The 20,312-nt window shown below is 42.6% G+C and overlaps 1 protein-coding gene across 15 annotated transcripts in view; it reads left to right on the top strand.

Annotated features, from left to right (window-relative positions):
• The window catches only part of DYSF (dysferlin), a 232,381-nt gene that overhangs the window by 190,289 nt on the left and 21,780 nt on the right, over window positions 1-20,312 (top strand). For all 15 annotated transcript variants that reach the window (XM_055241803.2, XM_055241805.2, XM_055241799.2 and 12 more), the window contains 5 exons: window positions 10,930-11,058; window positions 13,647-13,802; window positions 15,328-15,419; window positions 19,061-19,231; window positions 19,954-20,096. In XM_055241803.2, coding sequence (XP_055097778.1) covers window positions 10,930-11,058; window positions 13,647-13,802; window positions 15,328-15,419; window positions 19,061-19,231; window positions 19,954-20,096 — 691 coding nt within the window. The remainder of the gene's footprint in view (window positions 1-10,929; window positions 11,059-13,646; window positions 13,803-15,327; window positions 15,420-19,060; window positions 19,232-19,953; window positions 20,097-20,312) is intronic.

Genomic DNA, 20,312 nt, shown 5'->3' with positions numbered 1-20,312 from the left:
ATTGGATCACACGTGGGCTTGGAGATGGAGTGCAAGGTTTTATTGGGTGGAAGTAGCTCTCAGCAGATTGGGGATCCAGAAGGGAGATGGAATGGGAAGGTGGTTTTCCCCTGGAGTCATGCTGCTCAGTGGCCTGGACTCTCCTCCCACCACTGGGACCAAACTCCACGTTGTTCCGCTGGTCAATGGCCTGCTGGCCTGCTGAAGCCTGTTGGTGTGCTCCTATGCCAGTGGGTCCTTCTCAACATCCCGCCGCTCGTGTGTTCCTCTGCTGGTGTGTTCCTCTCGATGTCCAGCAACTTGTGTTTCTGCCTGCTAGGGTCTTGGGGGTTTTTATAGGCACAGGATGGGGGTGTGGCAGGCCAGGATGGTCTTGTGAAATGCAGCATTTGGGCAAGAAAACAGAAATGCCTGTCCTCCCTAGGTCTGTGGGCACAGGCCCGGGGGTGAAGCCCTCGCCAGGGACCCCATCCTCCTCTACCCAGCGCTTCCCTGACCCCATTCTGTATCAGTTATTTATTTGAAATTCAGATTTAACTGGGAATTGTGTATTTTCACTTACTAAATCTGGCAACACTACTTCTGGATTAAAAATGGGGGAGACTCTGTACCCCGCAGTTACCTCCCAGGCTTGGAGAGGAGAAAATGAGAGGTGGGCACAGGCTGTTAGACACATAGGAAAGGCCCCAAGAGCCCTTTGAAGGGGACTGGATGAGAGAGAGTTGAAGCTTGTCAGGGTAGCAGGTGGCCTGGGCTTTCAGGTGATTCTTTTGGCGCAGAGTCTCTGCTAGGCACCCTGGAGGGCAGTTTCACCAGTCAGCAAAAGTTGTCTCTGCTCTATGGGCCTGCCTGGTGAATTGTGCCTGGAGACCTGGCTGCTCAGAGATGAGGCACAGGCAGCAGCAGCTGCGATCCTCAGGCAGCAAGTTCCTCCTCGACTTGGTAGTTGGGTGTGTGAGGTTGGGCAAAGAGACAGAACTATTTGTGTACCGGGAAGAAGGTCTGACACATTAGGTCTGGCATGTGGTCTTGTGGCCTTGCCAAAAAGTCAGACAACCCAAGCAAGAATGAGGACTCCTGCCAGCACGGCCCATGGCCCTGGCCCCTCGCTGCTCCCTCAGGTGCGGATGCTGAATTGGCACCCAGCCCTCCCGCTTGACCTCTTGGAGGAGGTCTCTGACAGCGTCCAAGTGGAAATAGGCTGTCCAAAGAAAAATGCATTCAAACTATTTCTAGGGGAAAATTAGACCTGGAAGGAACGCTGGTTCTTTAAAGATAAGTAAATGGAAGAAAACCACCATCACCAACGTGGGTCTTTGAAAAATAGCCTGCCACATTATGGAGAGAGTGGCGCACACAGTGGGTACAGGAAAACAGATTTTAGAAATCACTAGCATAGGGGGACGAAACAGCTCCTAATCTAAATAGAAAAATATAGGAACAAAAGACACAACAAGAAAGCATTAAAAACAGAAACCACAGAAAACGCATAGTAAAAAAAGAACAAAACATCTTAATGTTCCTAATTAATAAAAATGGACTAAACTTCCCCATTAAGTGACAAAGACTCTTAGACTATATCAAAAGTCAAAATTCATTGTGCTGTCTTTAAAAGACACATCTAAAACAATACAACTTAGAATGGCTATAAAATAAAGATTTTGGAAAACAATATTTTAGCAAACAAGGTAAGTGTAAACCAAAGGAAAACAGAATTTAAAGTGAAGAGCAAAGGAAACAAAATAGAGTGTTTTATATAAATAAAAGATGTATATTTCAATGAAAAGACTCTCAAATATTTACGCATAGAATAGTAAAGCTTAGAAATACTTAAAGCAAAAATGGATAAGAATGTATAAACTAATATCTCACACTGACAAAAGCACAAAATGACAGAAATTAAAGTTGCAGTGGGGATTTCATTACACCATTCTCCTTAACTATCAAGCAGACAACAGATACATAAGAAGATAAAAGATCTGAATAACAAGGTAAATGTTTTTCAAGCTACATGAAGTTAAAGTTACAGCTTTAAAATAGAGAATAAAAATAATAAAAAATGGAGAATACATTTTTTCCTGATGCTCAGCGAATACTTACAAAATTTGATCACATATTAGTTTTGTAGTAAGTTACCAAAAGCAGAAATCATACAAGACAGATTATAATGCAATAAAATGAGAAATTAATAACAAAAGTTTAAACAAAAAGTTCAACCGCTTAGAAATTTAAAAAATATTTTATTGGGACTTCCAGTATGAACATGGCTGCATAAGTCAGCATTTTTCCCCTTTTCTCTTGGAAATCATTCAAACCCACAAAATCCATTTTCAGAAAAGTTGGAAACAAATAGAAGCCACAGACTTCAAAATATATGTAAGGGCTGCTCAAAGACAACTGAAATTGGTTAGAGGCCACTCAGCAGTAAGTGAAGAGAAGATACATGCAGAATGTTGAAAGATCAGAGTGGTAGCAGATCTCAGAAAGCCCTAGCAAAAATATACTTTCTAATGGAAGAATGTTGAAAATTATTTAGGACAGATAATGGTTACATAGGGGTTTATTATCTATTCTCTTTACTTTTGTGTGTGTTTGAAAATTTTCATCATAGTTTCAAAATACAGTTCCTGAAAGTGAGGTTTCACCATGAAATATAAATGTTACATCCTTTGTTTACAACCATGGATATGGAAACTTTGGAGACAGGTTGAAGCTGATGACAGAAGCCTCTTAGACCTGATTTGATTCAGAGAAGCAGAGGTGGAGCTACACAAGAATTACACAAATCAGCCATATTTGCAGGAAGCAGTCTGTCTCTGTGGTGGGAACAAAATTCAGCTCATTTAGTGAGAAATAATTTTTAAAAATGGTGTAGCCTGGGTTCAAAAATCCTGCAACAAAGAAAAGAAAATCAAAATGAAAACTTATCAATAGAAGAGGACATATACCTACTTGAAAAATTTTGCCAAGGAGCAGATGATATGAAATGCTTTGCTATGAACTTTTTAGAAATGGGGCAGTCAGAATGCAAAGCAAAAATGAAAGTAGTCAAGGGCTGATAAAACGAGTGATAAACTATGAGCCGGCAGGACTCAGGAAAGAAAGAGATGAAAACGTGAAGTTGGAAGGAGCACAGGGCAGAATGGCCACATGGAAAACACAACCAAGGGCACAGAGGACAGAAACTATAAAAGTAAGCAAACGAAAATGGAAATAATGAAAACGTTATAAAGGAACAAAGATAAAGTGACAGATATAGACGTCAGGGAAAGGAAACCTAACATTTGCATAATTGGAGTCTCCGAGGAAGACAACGAAAATAGTAAAAAAAATTACAAAAAAACCCATAATGGTTTAATAAAACCTTATTGAAATGAAAGAATAGTTGAATATACATATCGAAAATGTTCATGGTGTGTCAGGAAAAACTGACAAAGATTGGTCAATCTGAGACATATTCTAATATAATTATTGTACTTTAGAGATAAAGAAATAATTCTTTGGGTAGTCATACCTCCTCCCCACCCCTTGAAAAGAAAAAAGTAATATTAAGTCATTTAAAATAGGAACTAAATCAAGGTGGCTTCCATTTATTCGTAACAGCATTCCATATCCAAAGACAATAACACACTGATACAAGATCATCAAAGAAAAACAGGGTAACCTGAGGATTATATGTTCAGCCAAGCTCCCTCCAAGCATAAAGGCTACAGATAACCAGTTATACATATTCAGGAACTGGGGTAATATGGTTCCAATGAGCCTGTCTTGAAGGACCTCTTAGGGGATGAACTTCAGCTAACCTGGGAAGTTATCCGGAGAAACCACAACAGAAGAACTGGTTGTAGTTCGAGGCTGCAGTGAGCTATGATTGCACCACTGCACTCTAGCCTGGATAATAGAGCAAGACCTTGTCTCCACAAAAAAAAAAAAAAAAAAAGCGAATATGGTCATATTTTACCTTAGAACCAAAATGAAAACAAATGGAAGGGTTAAGGTGATAGGTAAGAATGTAAATATCATATATACTGAAAATGTAGAGATGGTAAAACTGACAAAAATTAGGTGGAGAAGGACAAAAGAGTATGGAATATAGAGTAAGGACAATGATTGCCGTATGATAAAATAAATACAGTGGACAGATATTATTTGAAATTGGCAAGTCACATAATAGGCATAGAAGCAAGATACAAGCAAATAGTACAAAGGTAAATGTTAAGGAAGATGTTGTCTAAAACTGGGTGATAGGGAGTAGGAGGGAGATAAAATTGGATTATTTTATTATTGCTACAGTAGGGACCCCATAAATACTATGCCTAAAGACATAGAGGGCTAAGTATTATCAGAATATATAAATGTATAATAATACTAGAACAGAAGCTGAGATCATTCCAGCTATCAGAAGAACTGTCACATGCACCACTCCCCTCCTCCCCACACACAGAAAGTGGACCGTGCAAAGATTTAAAAAAAAAACACCTATGAAATCAGGAAATGTGATATAAATACATTACATGACTATATAATTATACAATTAAAACCAAGACCAAACATATCTGTCTTGTCAATACATGTTACATCAGTCACTTACTAATTACAAAATTTAAATCAGATCTCAAAGCAAAATCTAACTCTCAAATGAAAAGATTGATAAAGTTTGAAAATAAGATTAAGAAAATGTGTTCCAGGCAAATGCAAATGAAACGACAGCAGAAGTCATAATCTTAATATTAGATGAAAGGGTATTCAGGTTCCTAAAATTAAATGAGACAAAGGATGACACTTTATAATGCTAAATGGTACAATTCCAAGATATGACACTTATGAGAATATCTATGTGCTAAATAATACAACATCAATACTTACAAAACACAACTTACAGGAGATATGAGAAGCAATAGAAACACACTGGTTGGTAGGGGGAGATTTAATTCCCTTCTCTCAGTTCATGTCAGATCAAGGAGACAAAAATGTCAGAGGAGGCCAAGTGCGGTGGCTCAAGCCTGTAATCCCAGCACTTTGGGAGGCCGAAGCAGGCGGATCACTTGAGGTCAGGAGTTCAAGACCAGCCTGGTCAATACAGCGAAACTCTGTCTCTACAAAAAATACAAAAATTAGTCGAGCGTGGTGGCGTGCGCCTAAAATTCTAGCTACTCAGGAGGCTGAGACAGGAGAATCGCTTGAACCCGGGAGGTGGAAGTTGCAGTGAGCCAAGATGGTGCCACTGCACTCCAGCCTGGGTGACAGAGCAAGATTCCATCTTAAAAAAAAAATAAATAAATTAAAAAAAAAAAGGTCAGAGGATGTAGAAGGCTTGGCATGATTAGTAACCTGATTTAACCCAGTAGCCTGAAAATAAAGACTACATGTGTGGCACTTTTACTACAATTGACCATGTAACAGGCCATGAAGAAAACTTTAATAAATTTCAGAAAGTGACAATACCACAGACAACATTTTCTGATTGAAATGCAATAAAATTAGAATTTTGTAACAAGATCAAAAGCCCAAAAGGCCTCTTCTACCTGGAAAATTAAAAAACTCTCTATTTTAACAATTCTTGGGTGAAGGAGAAAATTCTAACAGAAATCACAGAACATCTAGGAAACAGTGCTAAAACACTACATATTAAAACTTAATGATTATAGTTAAAGCAGCATTTGGAGGAAATTTGTGGCTTAAGAAATTATGTTAATTACAAAAACAGAAAACTAATTAAGTATCTAACTCTGGATCAAATAATAAAGATAAAACTGTAATTACAGAATGCCAGGAAAATGAAAATGAAAACATGTATCAAAATAAATGAGGCAATGCCAAGTCATTAGTGAGCAGAGGCAATTTCATATGAGTAAATATTTTCATTATCTGGAAAAAGGGACTAAATAAAGCTTCAATTCAAGAAGTTAGAATAATGATAATGAAAAGCCCTTAAAACAGCAGGACAAAAAAGAGAAAAGAAAAAGGAAAAGCAGAAAAAATTAGAAAAGAGAAAATTATTGAATTGAATTGAAAAAAATCAAATAATTGGCATTTTGATTGGAATGAATCAACTAAAATAGATAACTCTTCAGCTAATCTACTTTAGAGAAGTAGAGAAAACCAAGCCAAAACCCACAATGAAAACAGGAACATAACAGCAGAGATAATTGGGAGTTAGGAATTTTAGAAAAATTCTAAGTATATTTCTATGTTAATAGATTTGAAAAGCTCCTTAAAATGAGATAATGTGAAGGAAAAGAGAAACAGAACTGTCTCAAGAAGCAGCAAAAAATATGAAAGAAACAGGAAAATCATCAAAGAATTACCTTCAAAGAGAGAGCTGGAGCCAGGGAATTATAAAGTGAATTTCCTAAATTTTCAAAGGATAAATAATTCTTCTGCTATATATACTATTTCACAACAGAGAAAATATTAAAATGTAGAAAACCTCAATTTTTACAGAGCTAGAATTACCTTACCACCAAAATCTGATAAAGTTCAGCCATATGTATAAATATCATTTATGACATGAGTATATATGAAAAATCTTAGAGTAATAATAGCAAATGAAATCTAACTCATATTAAAATAGTGTCATGATAACCGAATTTTCTTCGTTCCAGGAATATAAAAAGTTCAACGTTAGGAAATCATGAACAGTATTCATCATATCAGTAGGTAACATTAACAAAGATTATTTCAGTTGGTGCTGAAAAGCGGTCAGTAAAGTTTAATATCTATTGATGATTTCTAAGATCAAGTAAAATATTGGAAATAGGAGTTTCCTTCATGTTAAAAAGAACATCTCTCAAGCCAACAGCCAACATCCAACATCCAACTTCATAACTTCAGAAGGTTTCTTTATTGTAGAAATTGAACCTGTGTTTCTCAAGAATGTTCCTAAGTGCATTTGTCTGGGGAGAGAGTCCATGGCTTATTGACTGTAGATTACGGAAGCGCTCTGTGACTCAATATAGGTCAAGGTACTGAGTGAGACACTAGGGCAGTCCTTTCACAAAGACAAGACAAGATTCACTGTGATCACATTCATGTTATCACTAACATTGGTCCGTATCTTCTAACCATTTCAATGTCAACAAAAAGAAACAGGTCGTTCATTTTAGAAAGGAGAAGACAAAATTATCCCTGTGTCTGACTGACTTGCTTACCACCTGAAGAGAACCAACCAAAAAATTAGTAGAACCATCAGGAGAACCCAGTAAGATGGCAGCAACTATTTAGAAAATCTAGTGGAAGAAAAATTCACATTCATAATACCAACAAAAAAAGCTTCATGAGGAATAAACTCAACAATAAACACATAGACTCTGTATGAAGATGCCTATAAATAGTAAAAGTCTTGTGTAAGTTGAGAATCAGATCATGTTCCTGTATTAAAATGTTAGTACCATAGTGATACCAATTCCCCTGTTGAAAATTAGTTTTCAGTTTAATGCAAGCCTAACAAAAATTCCAAAGAAACATTTTGTTGAGAATGGAACTTAATGTTTTAAAATTTCATCTGGAAGAACATCAGGTAACGAAACAGGTTATGAAGCCACAGTGATTAAAACATGGTATTGGTGAAAAAAACGCACAGATCAATAGTACAGAGAAGAGATCACAAACAAACAAAAGGAGGCGTGAGCATTTGGCATATGACACAAGTCATGGGAAAGGGAGAAGTTTAAACAAATATGATGCTTAGATAATTGCCTAACCATTTAGCAAAAAATAGATTCTTGCCTCACGCTGGGTACCAAATTGAATTGAGTGTTGAATAATCTTGCTATGAAGACATTGTAAGTATAATTTGAGAGGGAGACACTATAAAGAAAAAGATCTTTAGATGAGATGATCTAGAAATTTCTGGTATGGCTAAAATGCAAATCAAAACCACAATGAGATACCATCTCACATCAGTTAGAATGGCGATCATTAAAAAGTCAGGAAACAACAGGTGCTGGAGAGGATGTGGAGAAATAGGAACACTTTTACACTGTTGGTGGGACTGTAAACTAGTTCAACCATTGTAGAAGTCAGTGTGGCGATTCCTCAGGGATCTAGAACTAGAAATACCATTTGACCCAGCCATCCCATTACTGCGTATATACCCAAAGGATTATAAAACATGCTGCTATAAAGACACATGCACACGTATGTTTATTGGGGCACTATTCACAATAGCAAAGACTTGGAACCAAGCCAAAAGTCCAACAATGATGGACTGGATTAAGAAAATGTGGCACATATACACCATGGAATACTATGCAGTCATAAAAAATGATGAGTTCATGTCCTTTGTAGGGACATGGATGAAACTGGAAACCATCATTCTCAGCAAACTATTGCAAGGACAAAAAACCAAACACCGCATGTTCTCACTCATAGGTGGGAATTGAACAATGAGAACACATGGACACAGAAAGGGGAACATCACACACCGGGGCCTGTTGTGGGGTGGGGGAATGTGGGAGGGGATAGCATTAGGAGACATACCTAATGTTAAATGAAGAGTTAATGGGTGCAGCACACCAACATGGCACATGTATACATATGTAACAGACCTGCACGTTGTGCACATGTACCCTAAAACTTAAAGTATAATAAAAAAATAAAATTAAAAAAAATAAAAAAAGAAATTTCTGGTATGGCTAAAAAATTGTAAATATAAACAAGATGATCAAACATAACCATAAATATAACATAAACACAAACATAAACATACCATAAATAAAAATATCATAAATATAACATAAAAATCACTGAAAGGCAAGTGACAGACTGAGACAAACATTTGATAGACCAAAGTTTAATATCCTTTATATACCAAGAAGTCTCTCAAATCACCACAGAACAGAAAACAAACACCAACAGATGGAAAATGTACAAATGACAAGGATGAGCAGAAGAAATACAAATGGCTGATAAACCCGTGCAAGTTTCTCTATTGTTATTATCTCTATTAAATAAATGCAATTTAAAATTCAGCATACCATCTTCCATCTATCAAATTAACAAAGTTAAAAAGGGGTGAAAGTGTACAGTGATGGTGAAAGGCTGGGAGTGTGGGCACACTTGAACACTGTAGATAGGAGTATATAAATCCATACAGTTTTTCCAGAGAGCAATTTGTGCACATCAGAGGTCTTAAAATGTGCATGCTCCTTGTCCAGGAATTCTTTTTCTGGGAGCTTATAATAAAGATGATTTAAACAAGTGCACAAAACACTTGGATAGGAGTTTTTAAAACTCCTATACCCTAGAAGTGGTTTTAAAAAATAATGTTGATGGCTGGGTCTGGTGTCTCATGCCAGTAATCCCTGCACTTTGGGAGGCCGAGGTGGGAGGATTGCTTGAGGCCAGGAGTTGGAGACCAGCCTAGGCAACATAGTAAGACTCCGTCTCTACAGAAAATAAAATAATAATATTGAAATACTGCAAAACTAAATGTTCGTCATATCTTGTGATACATTTATAAAATTGAATATCATATTGCCATTAGGAAGGGTTTTATAGAAGTATATTTTTTGACCTTGCAAAGATTTTCATGGTACATCATTAGGTTAAAAAACAAGTTACAGGCCAGGCACAGTGGCTCATACCTGTAATCCTAGCACTTTGGGAGGATGAAGTGGGAGGATTGCTTGAGTTCAGGAGTTTGAGACCAACCTGGGCAACATGGCCAGAACTCATCTCTACAAAAATAAAATAAAATAAAAAATAGAAAAATTAGCTCATTGTGGTGGCACGCCTGTACTCCCAGCTACAGGAGGCTAAGGTGGGAGGATCATTTGAGCCCAGGAGGTCAAGGCTGCAGTGAGCCATGATTGCGCCACTGCACTCCACCCTGGGTGACAGATGAGACTTCTCCCCTCACTTGCGCCCCCCATCCACAAAACAAGTTATAGGTTTATATCTTGTGAGTCCATAATTTTGGTTAAAAAATTATATATATAAAGAAAATATTCAAAAGGACATATACCAAACACTTATCAAATAACTAGTTATTTTTGAGAATTAGAATTTAAGACAATATTAATTTTTAAAAATATTTGCTTATATTTTTCTAAATTTTAATAATGAACCTGTATCCCTTGCATAATTAAATATTTATTAGAAAAGATAGAACTTGACCTTCAAGGAAGAGACAGAATTTGAGCTGGGCCTAAGTGAGAAATAATATTTAGAAAGATGATTTCAGATATGATGAATTTAGCATGTATGTTAACCTGTTTAATGTTACTGTTTATTAGGTACATTTTATCAGCATAATAAAAAACAGCTTGCTGCTTTATTAAATCCTAAGCAATTCTAAAGCACTGCTTTAACAAATAATAATCATTGGCTGTTTGAGAAGAGACAAGTAAATCAATTGAGCTAACAAGTTTAAAGTGATGCTCCAAAGATACACTTGGATTGATATTTGATACCATTGTCATTGGATATCCTGTATGTGAACATTTTTGCTTGAAATGCTGACCTGTTAATTTTCCAGACATCTATCACAGTCTTCAAATAAAATGTCAGTCCACCCTTTGCTCATTCATAATCTTGTTCTTTTAAAAAATGTACTGCCCATGTCTCTGATGACTCTCAGGTACTTAAAATATTTGATTGACCAGAAAACCCTATTCCCTAATGGAGCTGAACAAATATCTTTCCTTTTGCTCCCTTCCCCTGGAATTTTCTGTCCATCTCCTCCTCTGTTCCTTCCTGGCTCCCTCTGTGACCTCTCCACCTCTCCAACCCTGCTCTCTTCTTTGCCTTCTTTCCTTTATTTTGTTTTTGGTCACCTTCCCTCCTTTTCTTCTTCTCTCTTCCTTCTCTCTCTTTATTCACTCTCACACTGTCATGTTTCCCCTCCTTCTCTTGTTTCCTTTCCTTTGCTGTTGTTCTACTTTCTTTCTGTCTCTTGTCCCCTCCTCTAATCCCCATGTGTGGCAGGTCTATGACACACAGCTGGAGAATGTGGAGGCCTTTGACGGCCTGTCTGACTTTTGTAACACCTTCAAGCTGTACCGGGGCAAGACGCAGGAGGAGACAGAAGATCCATCTGTCATTGGCGAATTTAAGGTAAATCCTCAAAGACATGTCCCTAACCCAGGTGGGCCTAAGACTATGGTGTTGGAGCAATAAGTGAAGGGGAGGGGTTGTACCTACACTGGTGACCCTGGTGCTGATGTTGGTGACCACGTGGGTAATGGGGGTAGTGATGGTGATGCCGCTGACGCAGAATCTGACTGGTGATGGGATGGTGTTGGGCTTGGTGATCTCAGTGGTGGTGACTCTGGTAGAGATGAGAGTGGTGGTCGTGATGGTGATGGTGTCGGTGACAATTGTATTTGTTTTTAGTCTGTTTTCACGCTGCTGATAAAGACACACTCAAGACTGGGAAGAAAAAGAGGTTTAATTGACCTTAGAGTTCCACATGGCTGGCAAGGCCTCAGAATCATGGCGGGAGGCGAAAGGCAGTTCTTATATGGTGGCAGCAAGAGAAAATGAGGAAGAAGCAAAAGCAGAATCCCCTGATAAACCCATCAGATCTTGTGAGATTTATTCACCACCACGAGAATAGCACGGGAAAGACCGGCCCCCATGATTCAATTACCTCCTCCTGGGTCCCTCCTCCAACACGTGGGAATTCTGGGAGATAGAAATCAAGTTGAGATTTGCATGGGAATGCAGCCAAACCATATCATTCTGCCCCTGGCCCCTCCAAATCTCATGTTCTCACATTTCAAAACCAATTATGCCTTCCTTAGAGTCCCCCGAAGTTAACTCATTTCGGCATTAACCCAAAAGTCCACAGTCCAAAGTCTCATCTGAGACAAGGCAAGTCCCTTCCACCTATGAGCCTGTAATATCAAAAGTAAGCTAGTTACTTCCTAGATACAATGGGGGTGCGGGTATTAGGTAAATACAGCCATTCCAAAAGGGAGAAATTGGCCAAAACCAAAAGGTTACAGGGCTCATGCAAGTCTGAAATCCAGTGGGACAGTCAAATTTTAAAGCTCCAAAATGATCTCCTTTGACTCCAGGTCTCACATCTAGGTCATGCGGATGCAAAAGGTAGGTTCCCATGGTCTTGGGCAGCTCTGCCCCTGTGGCTTTGCAGGGTACAGCCTCCCTCCTGGCTGCTTTCACGGGCTGGCATTGAGTGTCTGAGGCTTTTCCAGGTTCATGGGACAAGCTGTCAGTGGATCTACCATTCTAGGGTCTGGAGGAAGGTGGCCCTCTTCTCACAGCTCTACTAGGCAGTGCCCCAGATGTGGGGCATCAGAGACCCCACATTTCCCTTCTGCATTGCCCTAGCAGAGGTTCTCCATAAGGGCCCCACCCCTGCAGCAAACTTTTGCCTGGGCATCCAGGTGTTTCCATACATCTTCTGAAATCTGGGCGGAGGTTCCCAAACCTCAGTTCTTGACTTCCGTGTACCCACAGGCTCAATACCACTTGGAAGCTGCCAAGGCTTGGGGATTCCACCCTCTGAAGCCACAGCTCAAGCTGTACATTGGCCCCTTTCAGCCATGGTTGGAGCAGCTGGGACACAGGGCACCAAGTCCCTGGGCTGCACATAGCACAGGGACCCCGGGCCTGGCCCACAAAACCACTTTTTCCTCCTGGGCTTCTGGGCCTGTGATGGGAGGGGCTGCTGTGAAGATCTCTGACATGGCCTGGGGACATTTTCCCCATGGTCTTGGGGATTAACATCAGGCTCCTTGCTACTTATACAAGTTTCTGCAGCTGGCTTAAATTTCTTCTCAAAAAATGGGTTTTTCTTTTCTTCTGCATCATCAGGCTGCAAATTTTCTGAATTTTTATGCTCTGTTTCCCTTTTAAAACAGAATACTTTTAACAGCACCCAAGTCAATTTTTGAATGCTTTGCTGCTTAGAAATTTCTTCTGCCAGATACCCTAAATCATCCCTCTCCAGTTCAAAGTTCCACAAATTTCTAGGGCAGAGGCAAAATGCCACCAGTCTCTTTGCTAAAACATAAGAAGAGTCACCTTTGCTCCAGTTCCCAACAAGTTCTCCATCTCTATCTGAGACCAACTCAGCCTGGATTTTATTGTCCGTATTGCTATCAGCATTTTGGGCAAAGCCATTCAACAAGTCTCTAGGAAGTTCCATAGTTTTCCACATTTTCCCATCTTCTTCTGAGCCCTCCAAATTGTTCCAACCTCTGCCTGTTAGCCAGTTCCAAAGTCGCTTCCACATTTTTGGGTATCTTTTCAGCAACACCCCACTCCTGGTACCAATTTACTGTATTAGTCTGTTTTCACACTGCTGATGAAGACATACCCAAGACTGGGAAGAAAAAGAAGTTTACTTGAACTTACAGTTCCACATGGCTGGCAAGGCCTCAGAATCATGGCAGGAGGTGAAAGGCGGTTCTTACACGGTGGTGGCAAGAGAAAATAAGGAGGAAGCAAAAGCAGAAACACCTGATAAACCCATCAGATCTCATGATACTTATTTACTATCATGAGAATGGCACGGGAAAGACTGGCCCCCATGATTCAATTATCTCCTCCTGGGTCCCTCCCACAATATGTGGGAATTCTGGGAGATACAATTCAAGTTGAGATTTGGGTGGGGACACAGCCAAACCATATCAACAATGATGATAAAATGAAAATTAACCCTTCCTTCTTTTCAGGGCCTCTTCAAAATTTATCCTCTCCCAGAAGACCCAGCCATCCCTATGCCCCCAAGACAATTCCACCAGCTGGCCGCCCAGGGACCCCAGGAGTGCTTGGTCCGTATCTACATTGTCCGAGCATTTGGCCTGCAGCCCAAGGACCCCAATGGGAAGGTAACTTTCCTAGAGCTCTCACCTCCCCCAGAGTAGCAGGCTTAGGTACAAGTGGCCTATAGAACCTGCTCACAAACTCTGCCTCAGGGAGTTCATAGTAGGTTTGGAAATAGACAAACACACAAAACCGAGAGGTGCCTGGATGGAGTTGTGTTAAGGACCAAGTGCTCTAGAAGGTCAGGGATGGCCAATGTCAGTACAGGACTTTGGGAAAATGGGGAAGGCTTCCTGGAAGGAACAGGACTCTTAGGATAGATGAGATTTTGATAGGCTGGGAGGGAGAAGAAAATAGTGTTTTAAGAGGGGCCAAAAGCATAGGCAAAGGTTTGAAAGAAAATTGCTTAATGTGTGTCTAGAACAAGAATAAAGCATAAAGATAAGTAAGGCTGAAGGTATAGGTTGGGACTCTCAATGGTGAATGGGGAGGAGTGATGGGGGAGAGGAGCAGGGTTAGTGACTGCTATGCCTAGTCATGGCAGAGCCCCAGGCAAAAGGGAATGCTGGTAACACTCACCCTGTCTTTATTTAAAATTTTGATATTTTGTTCATCATGGACTATTGACATTGATTTTAATTTTTAAAATATTTCATTAAAATACTGTTTATCTTAATAACTATTTTGGCCCTTCCTTACATTTTGTGCCCAAGATAAGTGCCTGAGCTGTTTCTCCCTAGTCATTGCCTGAGATAGAGAGGGGAGATTTGAAGGAGGAAAGGAGTCTGGAGTAATGGGGAGATGACAGAGGTGGGAGGCAGAGTAATGTTGGGAAGAGAAAGAAAGAGGAAAGAAGAGAGGCAGGGGTGGGGCCTGATTTGCCTTTACAGGCATAAGGCTAGGGTCCCCTCTTGTCTCCTGAGGCAGGTTTAGGCCCAGCATGTGTCCTTCAGGTGGTGGGTGGAGGCCTGGTATCCCACCCTGTAGCCTCACCTTTCAAGGGACAGAATGGAGCAGTTCTCAGCCTAGGCACCACTGACGGCCTCCAAGGGTGGTCATGGCCGGCGGATTGGTTTATATGCTTGAAGCCTTCCTGATGCCAGACTAACCCTGGGCACTCTTCAGCCCCAGCTGCTGGGCCGCTGGCTGAGGGGTGCTGCTGCTTCCAGGAAGCATGGGGGGAGACCTCCCTGGGTTAGCCTAGGCTGACATAGGCTGACCGCCCCTCTCCTTTTCCATATGCTTAAGCAGAGGTCACAGAGAGGACCCCAGCCTGGCCTCATCATGTGTGTGATGCAGACTGTTGTGTTTCTGATAAGGGCCTGGCCTCTCCCAATGGAGCAGTAGATTGGGAGTGTGAAGGACTCAGGTGCCCCATTCCCACAGCTGGAGCCAAGACCAGAAGCCTATGTCAGGGGCCAAGTGGAGTGGTGTGGTGTGTGGGAGGGGGCCCTGTCCTGGCAGGACACAGCCCACATCTCAACTTCCTGATGGCTGCTCCCTCATCCCATGCAGAGGCAAGGCACTCACGAAGCCCCAAAGACAGGTTGGGAAAGTGTTTTCACAGAAGTGTTTTGTCTCCTCCTCCAGTGTGATCCTTACATCAAGATCTCCATAGGGAAGAAATCAGTGAGTGACCAGGATAACTACATCCCCTGCACGCTGGAGCCTGTATTTGGAAAGTAAATTGGGGCATCTTGGGTCTTGGGGTGGAGGAGCCAGACAGGATAACCCACAGTCTAGTGGGGGAGATGTGACTGGCACTGTGAAGTCCGTATCTCTTGGAGCAGAACTGTGTTCCTTAAATCTTGCATGTCTATGGGGGCATAGCATCAGCTAGCCCTTCTTTAGCTGCTAAAGACTTGATCCCAACAGAAGCTCCTAGTTAAACACTAAACAATTACCTCTAAGATCAGAAATCTACATGACTTGAGCTCAGGAGTTTGAGACCAGTCTGGGCAACATAGCAAGACCCCATCTCTACAAAAAAAAAAAAAACTTAGCCAGGCATGGTAGTGCATGCCTGTGGTTTCAGATACTTGGGAGGCTGAGGTGGGAGGATCCCTTGAGCCTAGGAGTTTGAGCTTACAGTGATCTGTGATCAAAGTACTGCACTCCAGCCTGGGTGACAGAGCAAAACCCTGTCTCAAAAAAAAAAAAAAAAAAAAAAAAGAAAAGAAAGAAAAAGTAGAAATCTGTATGTAAGCTCAGAAGATGCATTTGCTAATTCTTTTTTTTTTAAGATAAACTTTTACTTTGGAATAATTTTAGATTTACCAAACAGTTACAGAGATAGCGCATAATTTCCACATACCCCTTACTCAATTTCCCCCACTGGTAACATCTTACCTAACCACGGGACATTTGTCAAAATGAAGAAATCATCATTGGTGCATTACGATTAACCAAACTAGACTTTTTTTTTTTTTTTTAAAGGATTTCGTCAGTTTTCCCACTAATATCCTTTTACTAATGTCTCAGGATCCAATCTATTATACGACATTGCATTTAGTAATTAATTCTCTGTAAGTGTCCCACATGTGTCTGTAGCAAGAGCTAGAGGAAGAATGTAGACCCAAGATAGTAAAATGATTCCTGGAATCTAAGAACAAGGAAAGGAAGAATCAATGCCCATTACATGGGAGTAATCCCTAGGCATCCTGAATTGCTGTTTGGATGTGAGCTTATTTAGGCCAGAGAGGGGAGGATGCAGAGGGAGGGTGGCAGCTATTTCTCTCGCACCTGCAGAAGACACCTACTGTTCTGATGTCATCAAGTCACATATTGCACTTATAAACCGGGGTCTGTTGAGTTAGTTGTGGTCACTCACCCTGCAGTGAGGACCCAGTCTCCTTGGGGAAATGCAGCTTTTGAAGGTGAATCAGCCCTGGCCAGTGATGAGCCCCCACCAAGCAGGGATTGGAGGGAAGTGGTAGGTGGGAGAGAGGAACTCTGTATGAGTTCCAGGGGCTGGCGAGCTCCAGGGGCTGGAGCAGGGCCTCAGGCTAATGCTGATGGGGCAGTGGGCAGGGCCTGTTCCACAGTGGGTGGGGGCGTGTCAGGGCTCAGGGGAGATAGGGGAGCCAGTGCAGGAACACACCCCTCCCATGCCTGTTTTCCCATCTCCCCCGAATCCTGGGCAAGCTGGTCTGCCTGGTGCTTCAAGCCTCCTTCAGATCACAACAGAAACCCTTCCATTCTATAACCCATGTGTCAGACAAACACAACGCATGAGGTGGTTTTTCTCAGCATGTATTCCATGGCGTTAGCTTCTGCTTTCCCCTGAGGAAACTGACAGGCAGGTGACTTTTCTGCCCACATTGAGCTCAGCCACTTTAACTCATGAACCCAGTCTCAGGCCATAACTCACTGCCCATTTGTATGGAATCCCGAGCTCCCTGATAGCTCTAGGGGAGTGTGTCCCCTCTTTGGATGCAGCTGTGTGTGTATGTGTGTGTATATGTGTATGTGTGTGTGTATGTGTGTGTATGTATATGTGTATATGTGCACATATGTGCATGCTGTGTATGTGTGTGTATATGTGTATGTGTGTGTGTATGTGTGTGGCGTGTGTATGTATGTGTGCATGTGTATTTGTGTGTATATATGTGTGTAGGTGTATGTATGTGTCTGTGTGTCTGTGTGTCTGTGTGTCTATGCGTGTGGCATGAGTGTATTTTGTGTGTGTATGTGTCTCTGTGTCCATGTGTCCGTGTATGTGTGTGGTGTGTGTATATGTATGTGTGTTGTATGTATGTGTATGTGTATTTGTATATGTATGCGTGTATGTGCTTGTGTGTGTACTTGTGTGTGTGTGTGTGTGTTTGTGTCTGTGTGTCTATGTGTGTGGTGTGTGTATATGTGCATTTGTGTGTATGTGTGTGTGGGTGTGGGTATGTGTGTGTGTGTCCATCATGTATGTGTGTGTGTATGTGTGTGTACGTATGTATGTGTGTACGTGTGTGTATATGTGTGCACGTATGTGCATGTGTGTGTCTGTGTGCGTATTTGTGTGTGTGTATGTCTGTGTCCATGTGTCTGCATATGTGTGTGGTGTGTGTATATGTGTGTATGTATACGTGTGTGTGTGTGTGTGTGTGTGTGTGTGGTGTAGGGAAGGAGGGGCCCTGTCTTCCTCCCTTCCTGGTCCAGTGTTTCTCCCTTCCTGCTCTGGCTGGCCTCTGAGGTTCTGACTCCTGCAGTGTCTGGGCTGGGGAGAGGGCCCGTCTCATGTGCCCACCACCGCTGTCATCCGGGTACTCTCTGGACCACAGATGTTGAAAGCCGACTTATTCTCCTGTGGGTGCTTTCCAGAGGTTCCTCAGAGAGCCCCCTGTGAGCCCTCCCACTGTATTTTCTGGGATATGGCAGATGCTGCGTGCCTTTAGCTGCTGTCCCCAGCCCCTGGTTCTCAGATGGTCCACTCTGCAATCTGTCGCTGCTGCAACCCTCTGGGGGTCTCACAGGGCAGGATTCAGAGCAGTTCCAGTCTAGCCTCATGGTGGTCTCTTCTCCTCCCAGGAAGTCCTTGCGTTCCTTGCCCAGGCATGGGCCAGAGTGCAGCTCCTCCCAAATGTGGCCCCTGCCCTCCTTCTCCATGCCACAAGTTGCTTAAGTTTCCCTGAGCATGCACTAGGTGCCAGGCTTGTGTCTCCCACCTGCAGGGAGCTCATTTTAGGGGGAGAAGGGAGAATACCTCTCCCTTTGATACCCATGGTAGATGGAGGTCTCAGATACAGCAAGAGCTCTCGCCAAAGAAATCTTTTCACAAATTCTCCCTCCATCCCATCCCAGAAGTGGGTGTGAAGAGTCTAGAAAGCAGGTCCAGGCCTGGAGTTTCCAGTCATCGGTAAATTCCAAAGCTCTGGCCCCTTGCTCTGGAGTACCAGTCGTCGGTAAATTGGAGTCCCCCAATTTACCGGGAGTCCTCCCTGGACTGGAGGTACCAGTTGTTGGTAAATTCCAAAGCTCTGGCCCCTGGCTCTGGAGTTTCACATCTCTTGCATCTGTTGTCTCCTGGTGTCACGGTCAAAGCTTCAGTTTTAATGTGCATTACCAATTCATTCTTTCGGTCTGTAGTCCATCAGGCAGGCACTTGCCTTATGCCCAGCACAGTTTATTTGGGAAAGTCCTGTCCCCCCTCCCCCTACACACACACTCAGGCCCAGTACAGCAGTGCTGTGGGTGGTTGGGCCTGTAAAAGCTGTAGGGGGCCCAAGGAAGGAAGACTCCCTGGGGTAGTTTCGAGCTCTTGTCCTGCCCTGCCTGTCTGTCCCTTGGATGCCCCGTGTTGGCTGACATCGGGAATCTGCCCCTCTTGCAGGATGTTCGAGCTGACCTGCACTCTGCCTCTGGAGAAGGACCTGAAGATCACTCTCTATGACTATGACCTCCTCTCCAAGGACGAAAAGATCGGTGAGACGGTCATCGACCTGGAGAACAGGCTGCTGTCCAAGTTTGGGGCTCGCTGTGGACTCCCACAGACCTACTGTGTGTACGTGGATGGGGGCTGGCTGGCCGCTTCTCTGACAAAACACCACCCCTGTCTTCTCTGACAGCACACCACCACTGAGCACTTACTGTGTGCCAGCCCCGGGCTTAGCACTTCCTAGGCATTCTCTCATTGAGTCCCGTGGGAGTCCTATCCCCACTCCACAGATGAAGAAACTGAGGCCCAGAGATGTTATTGCTTGTAAGTGGTGGAATTAGGATTTGAACCAAGAACCTGGCTCATCACATTGTTAGAATCCAGTTATCTGTAATGCACGTATAAGGCCTAGAGAGGGCTAGGTACCTGGAAAGGGAGAGAGGGAAGGAAGGCAGGAAAGAAGCAGGGAAAATAGATGGGAGGACATGTGTGCTGCAACTGGGCCCAAAGGGGAATTTTGTGATGGTTTATGTCAGGGGAATGCATGTGAGGACTGCACCCCTCTTCCCACCCTCTCGAGTCTTCTCTGGGTCTGATTCTCTAACTCTGGAAATTGAAAACATTTAAGTTGCAATTCCATACTTAAACGAGTCCTTTTCTCTCTGAGCCTCCATTTCTCCATTTGTAAAATGGGGATGCCCAGTCATGGTGAGCGATCAGATGGGACACCCACTGTAAAAGAAAGGGGTGGGCAATGCTGTGCATGGGGTACACCAGTCCCTGCATGCCCTTCTGCCCTCATGAGTGTCCTTGAAGCATCTCATCTATGTCTTGTGCTTGCTCCTCAGCTCTGGACCGAACCAGTGGCGGGACCAGCTCCGCCCCTCCCAGCTCCTCCACCTCTTCTGCCAGCAGCGTAGAGTCAAGGCACCTGTGTATCGGACAGACCATGTGATGTTTCAGGATAAAGAATACTCCATTGAAGAGATAGGTGAGCTGCCACATGACCCCAAACCATGGTGGGCTCTCGCTGTATTCCTCCCTCTGTCATAAGACACTCTGCTGCCATAAAAGACCCAAGCGGACATAACCCACATCAGCAGGCTGTGGGCATGGGTCTCTCCAGGGCAGCACAGATGGGCTCCACTTGCACTTGGTACTTTGAGGACCAGTACTGACCTGTGATGCCACTGTGAAAATTAGAGGT

Source organism: Symphalangus syndactylus, chromosome 14 (assembly GCF_028878055.3).
Source record: "Symphalangus syndactylus isolate Jambi chromosome 14, NHGRI_mSymSyn1-v2.1_pri, whole genome shotgun sequence".
Lineage (NCBI taxonomy): Eukaryota > Metazoa > Chordata > Mammalia > Primates > Hylobatidae > Symphalangus > Symphalangus syndactylus.
The sequence above is the reverse complement of the archived record's forward strand: the minus strand, read 5'-3'. Positions and strand labels throughout refer to the sequence as shown.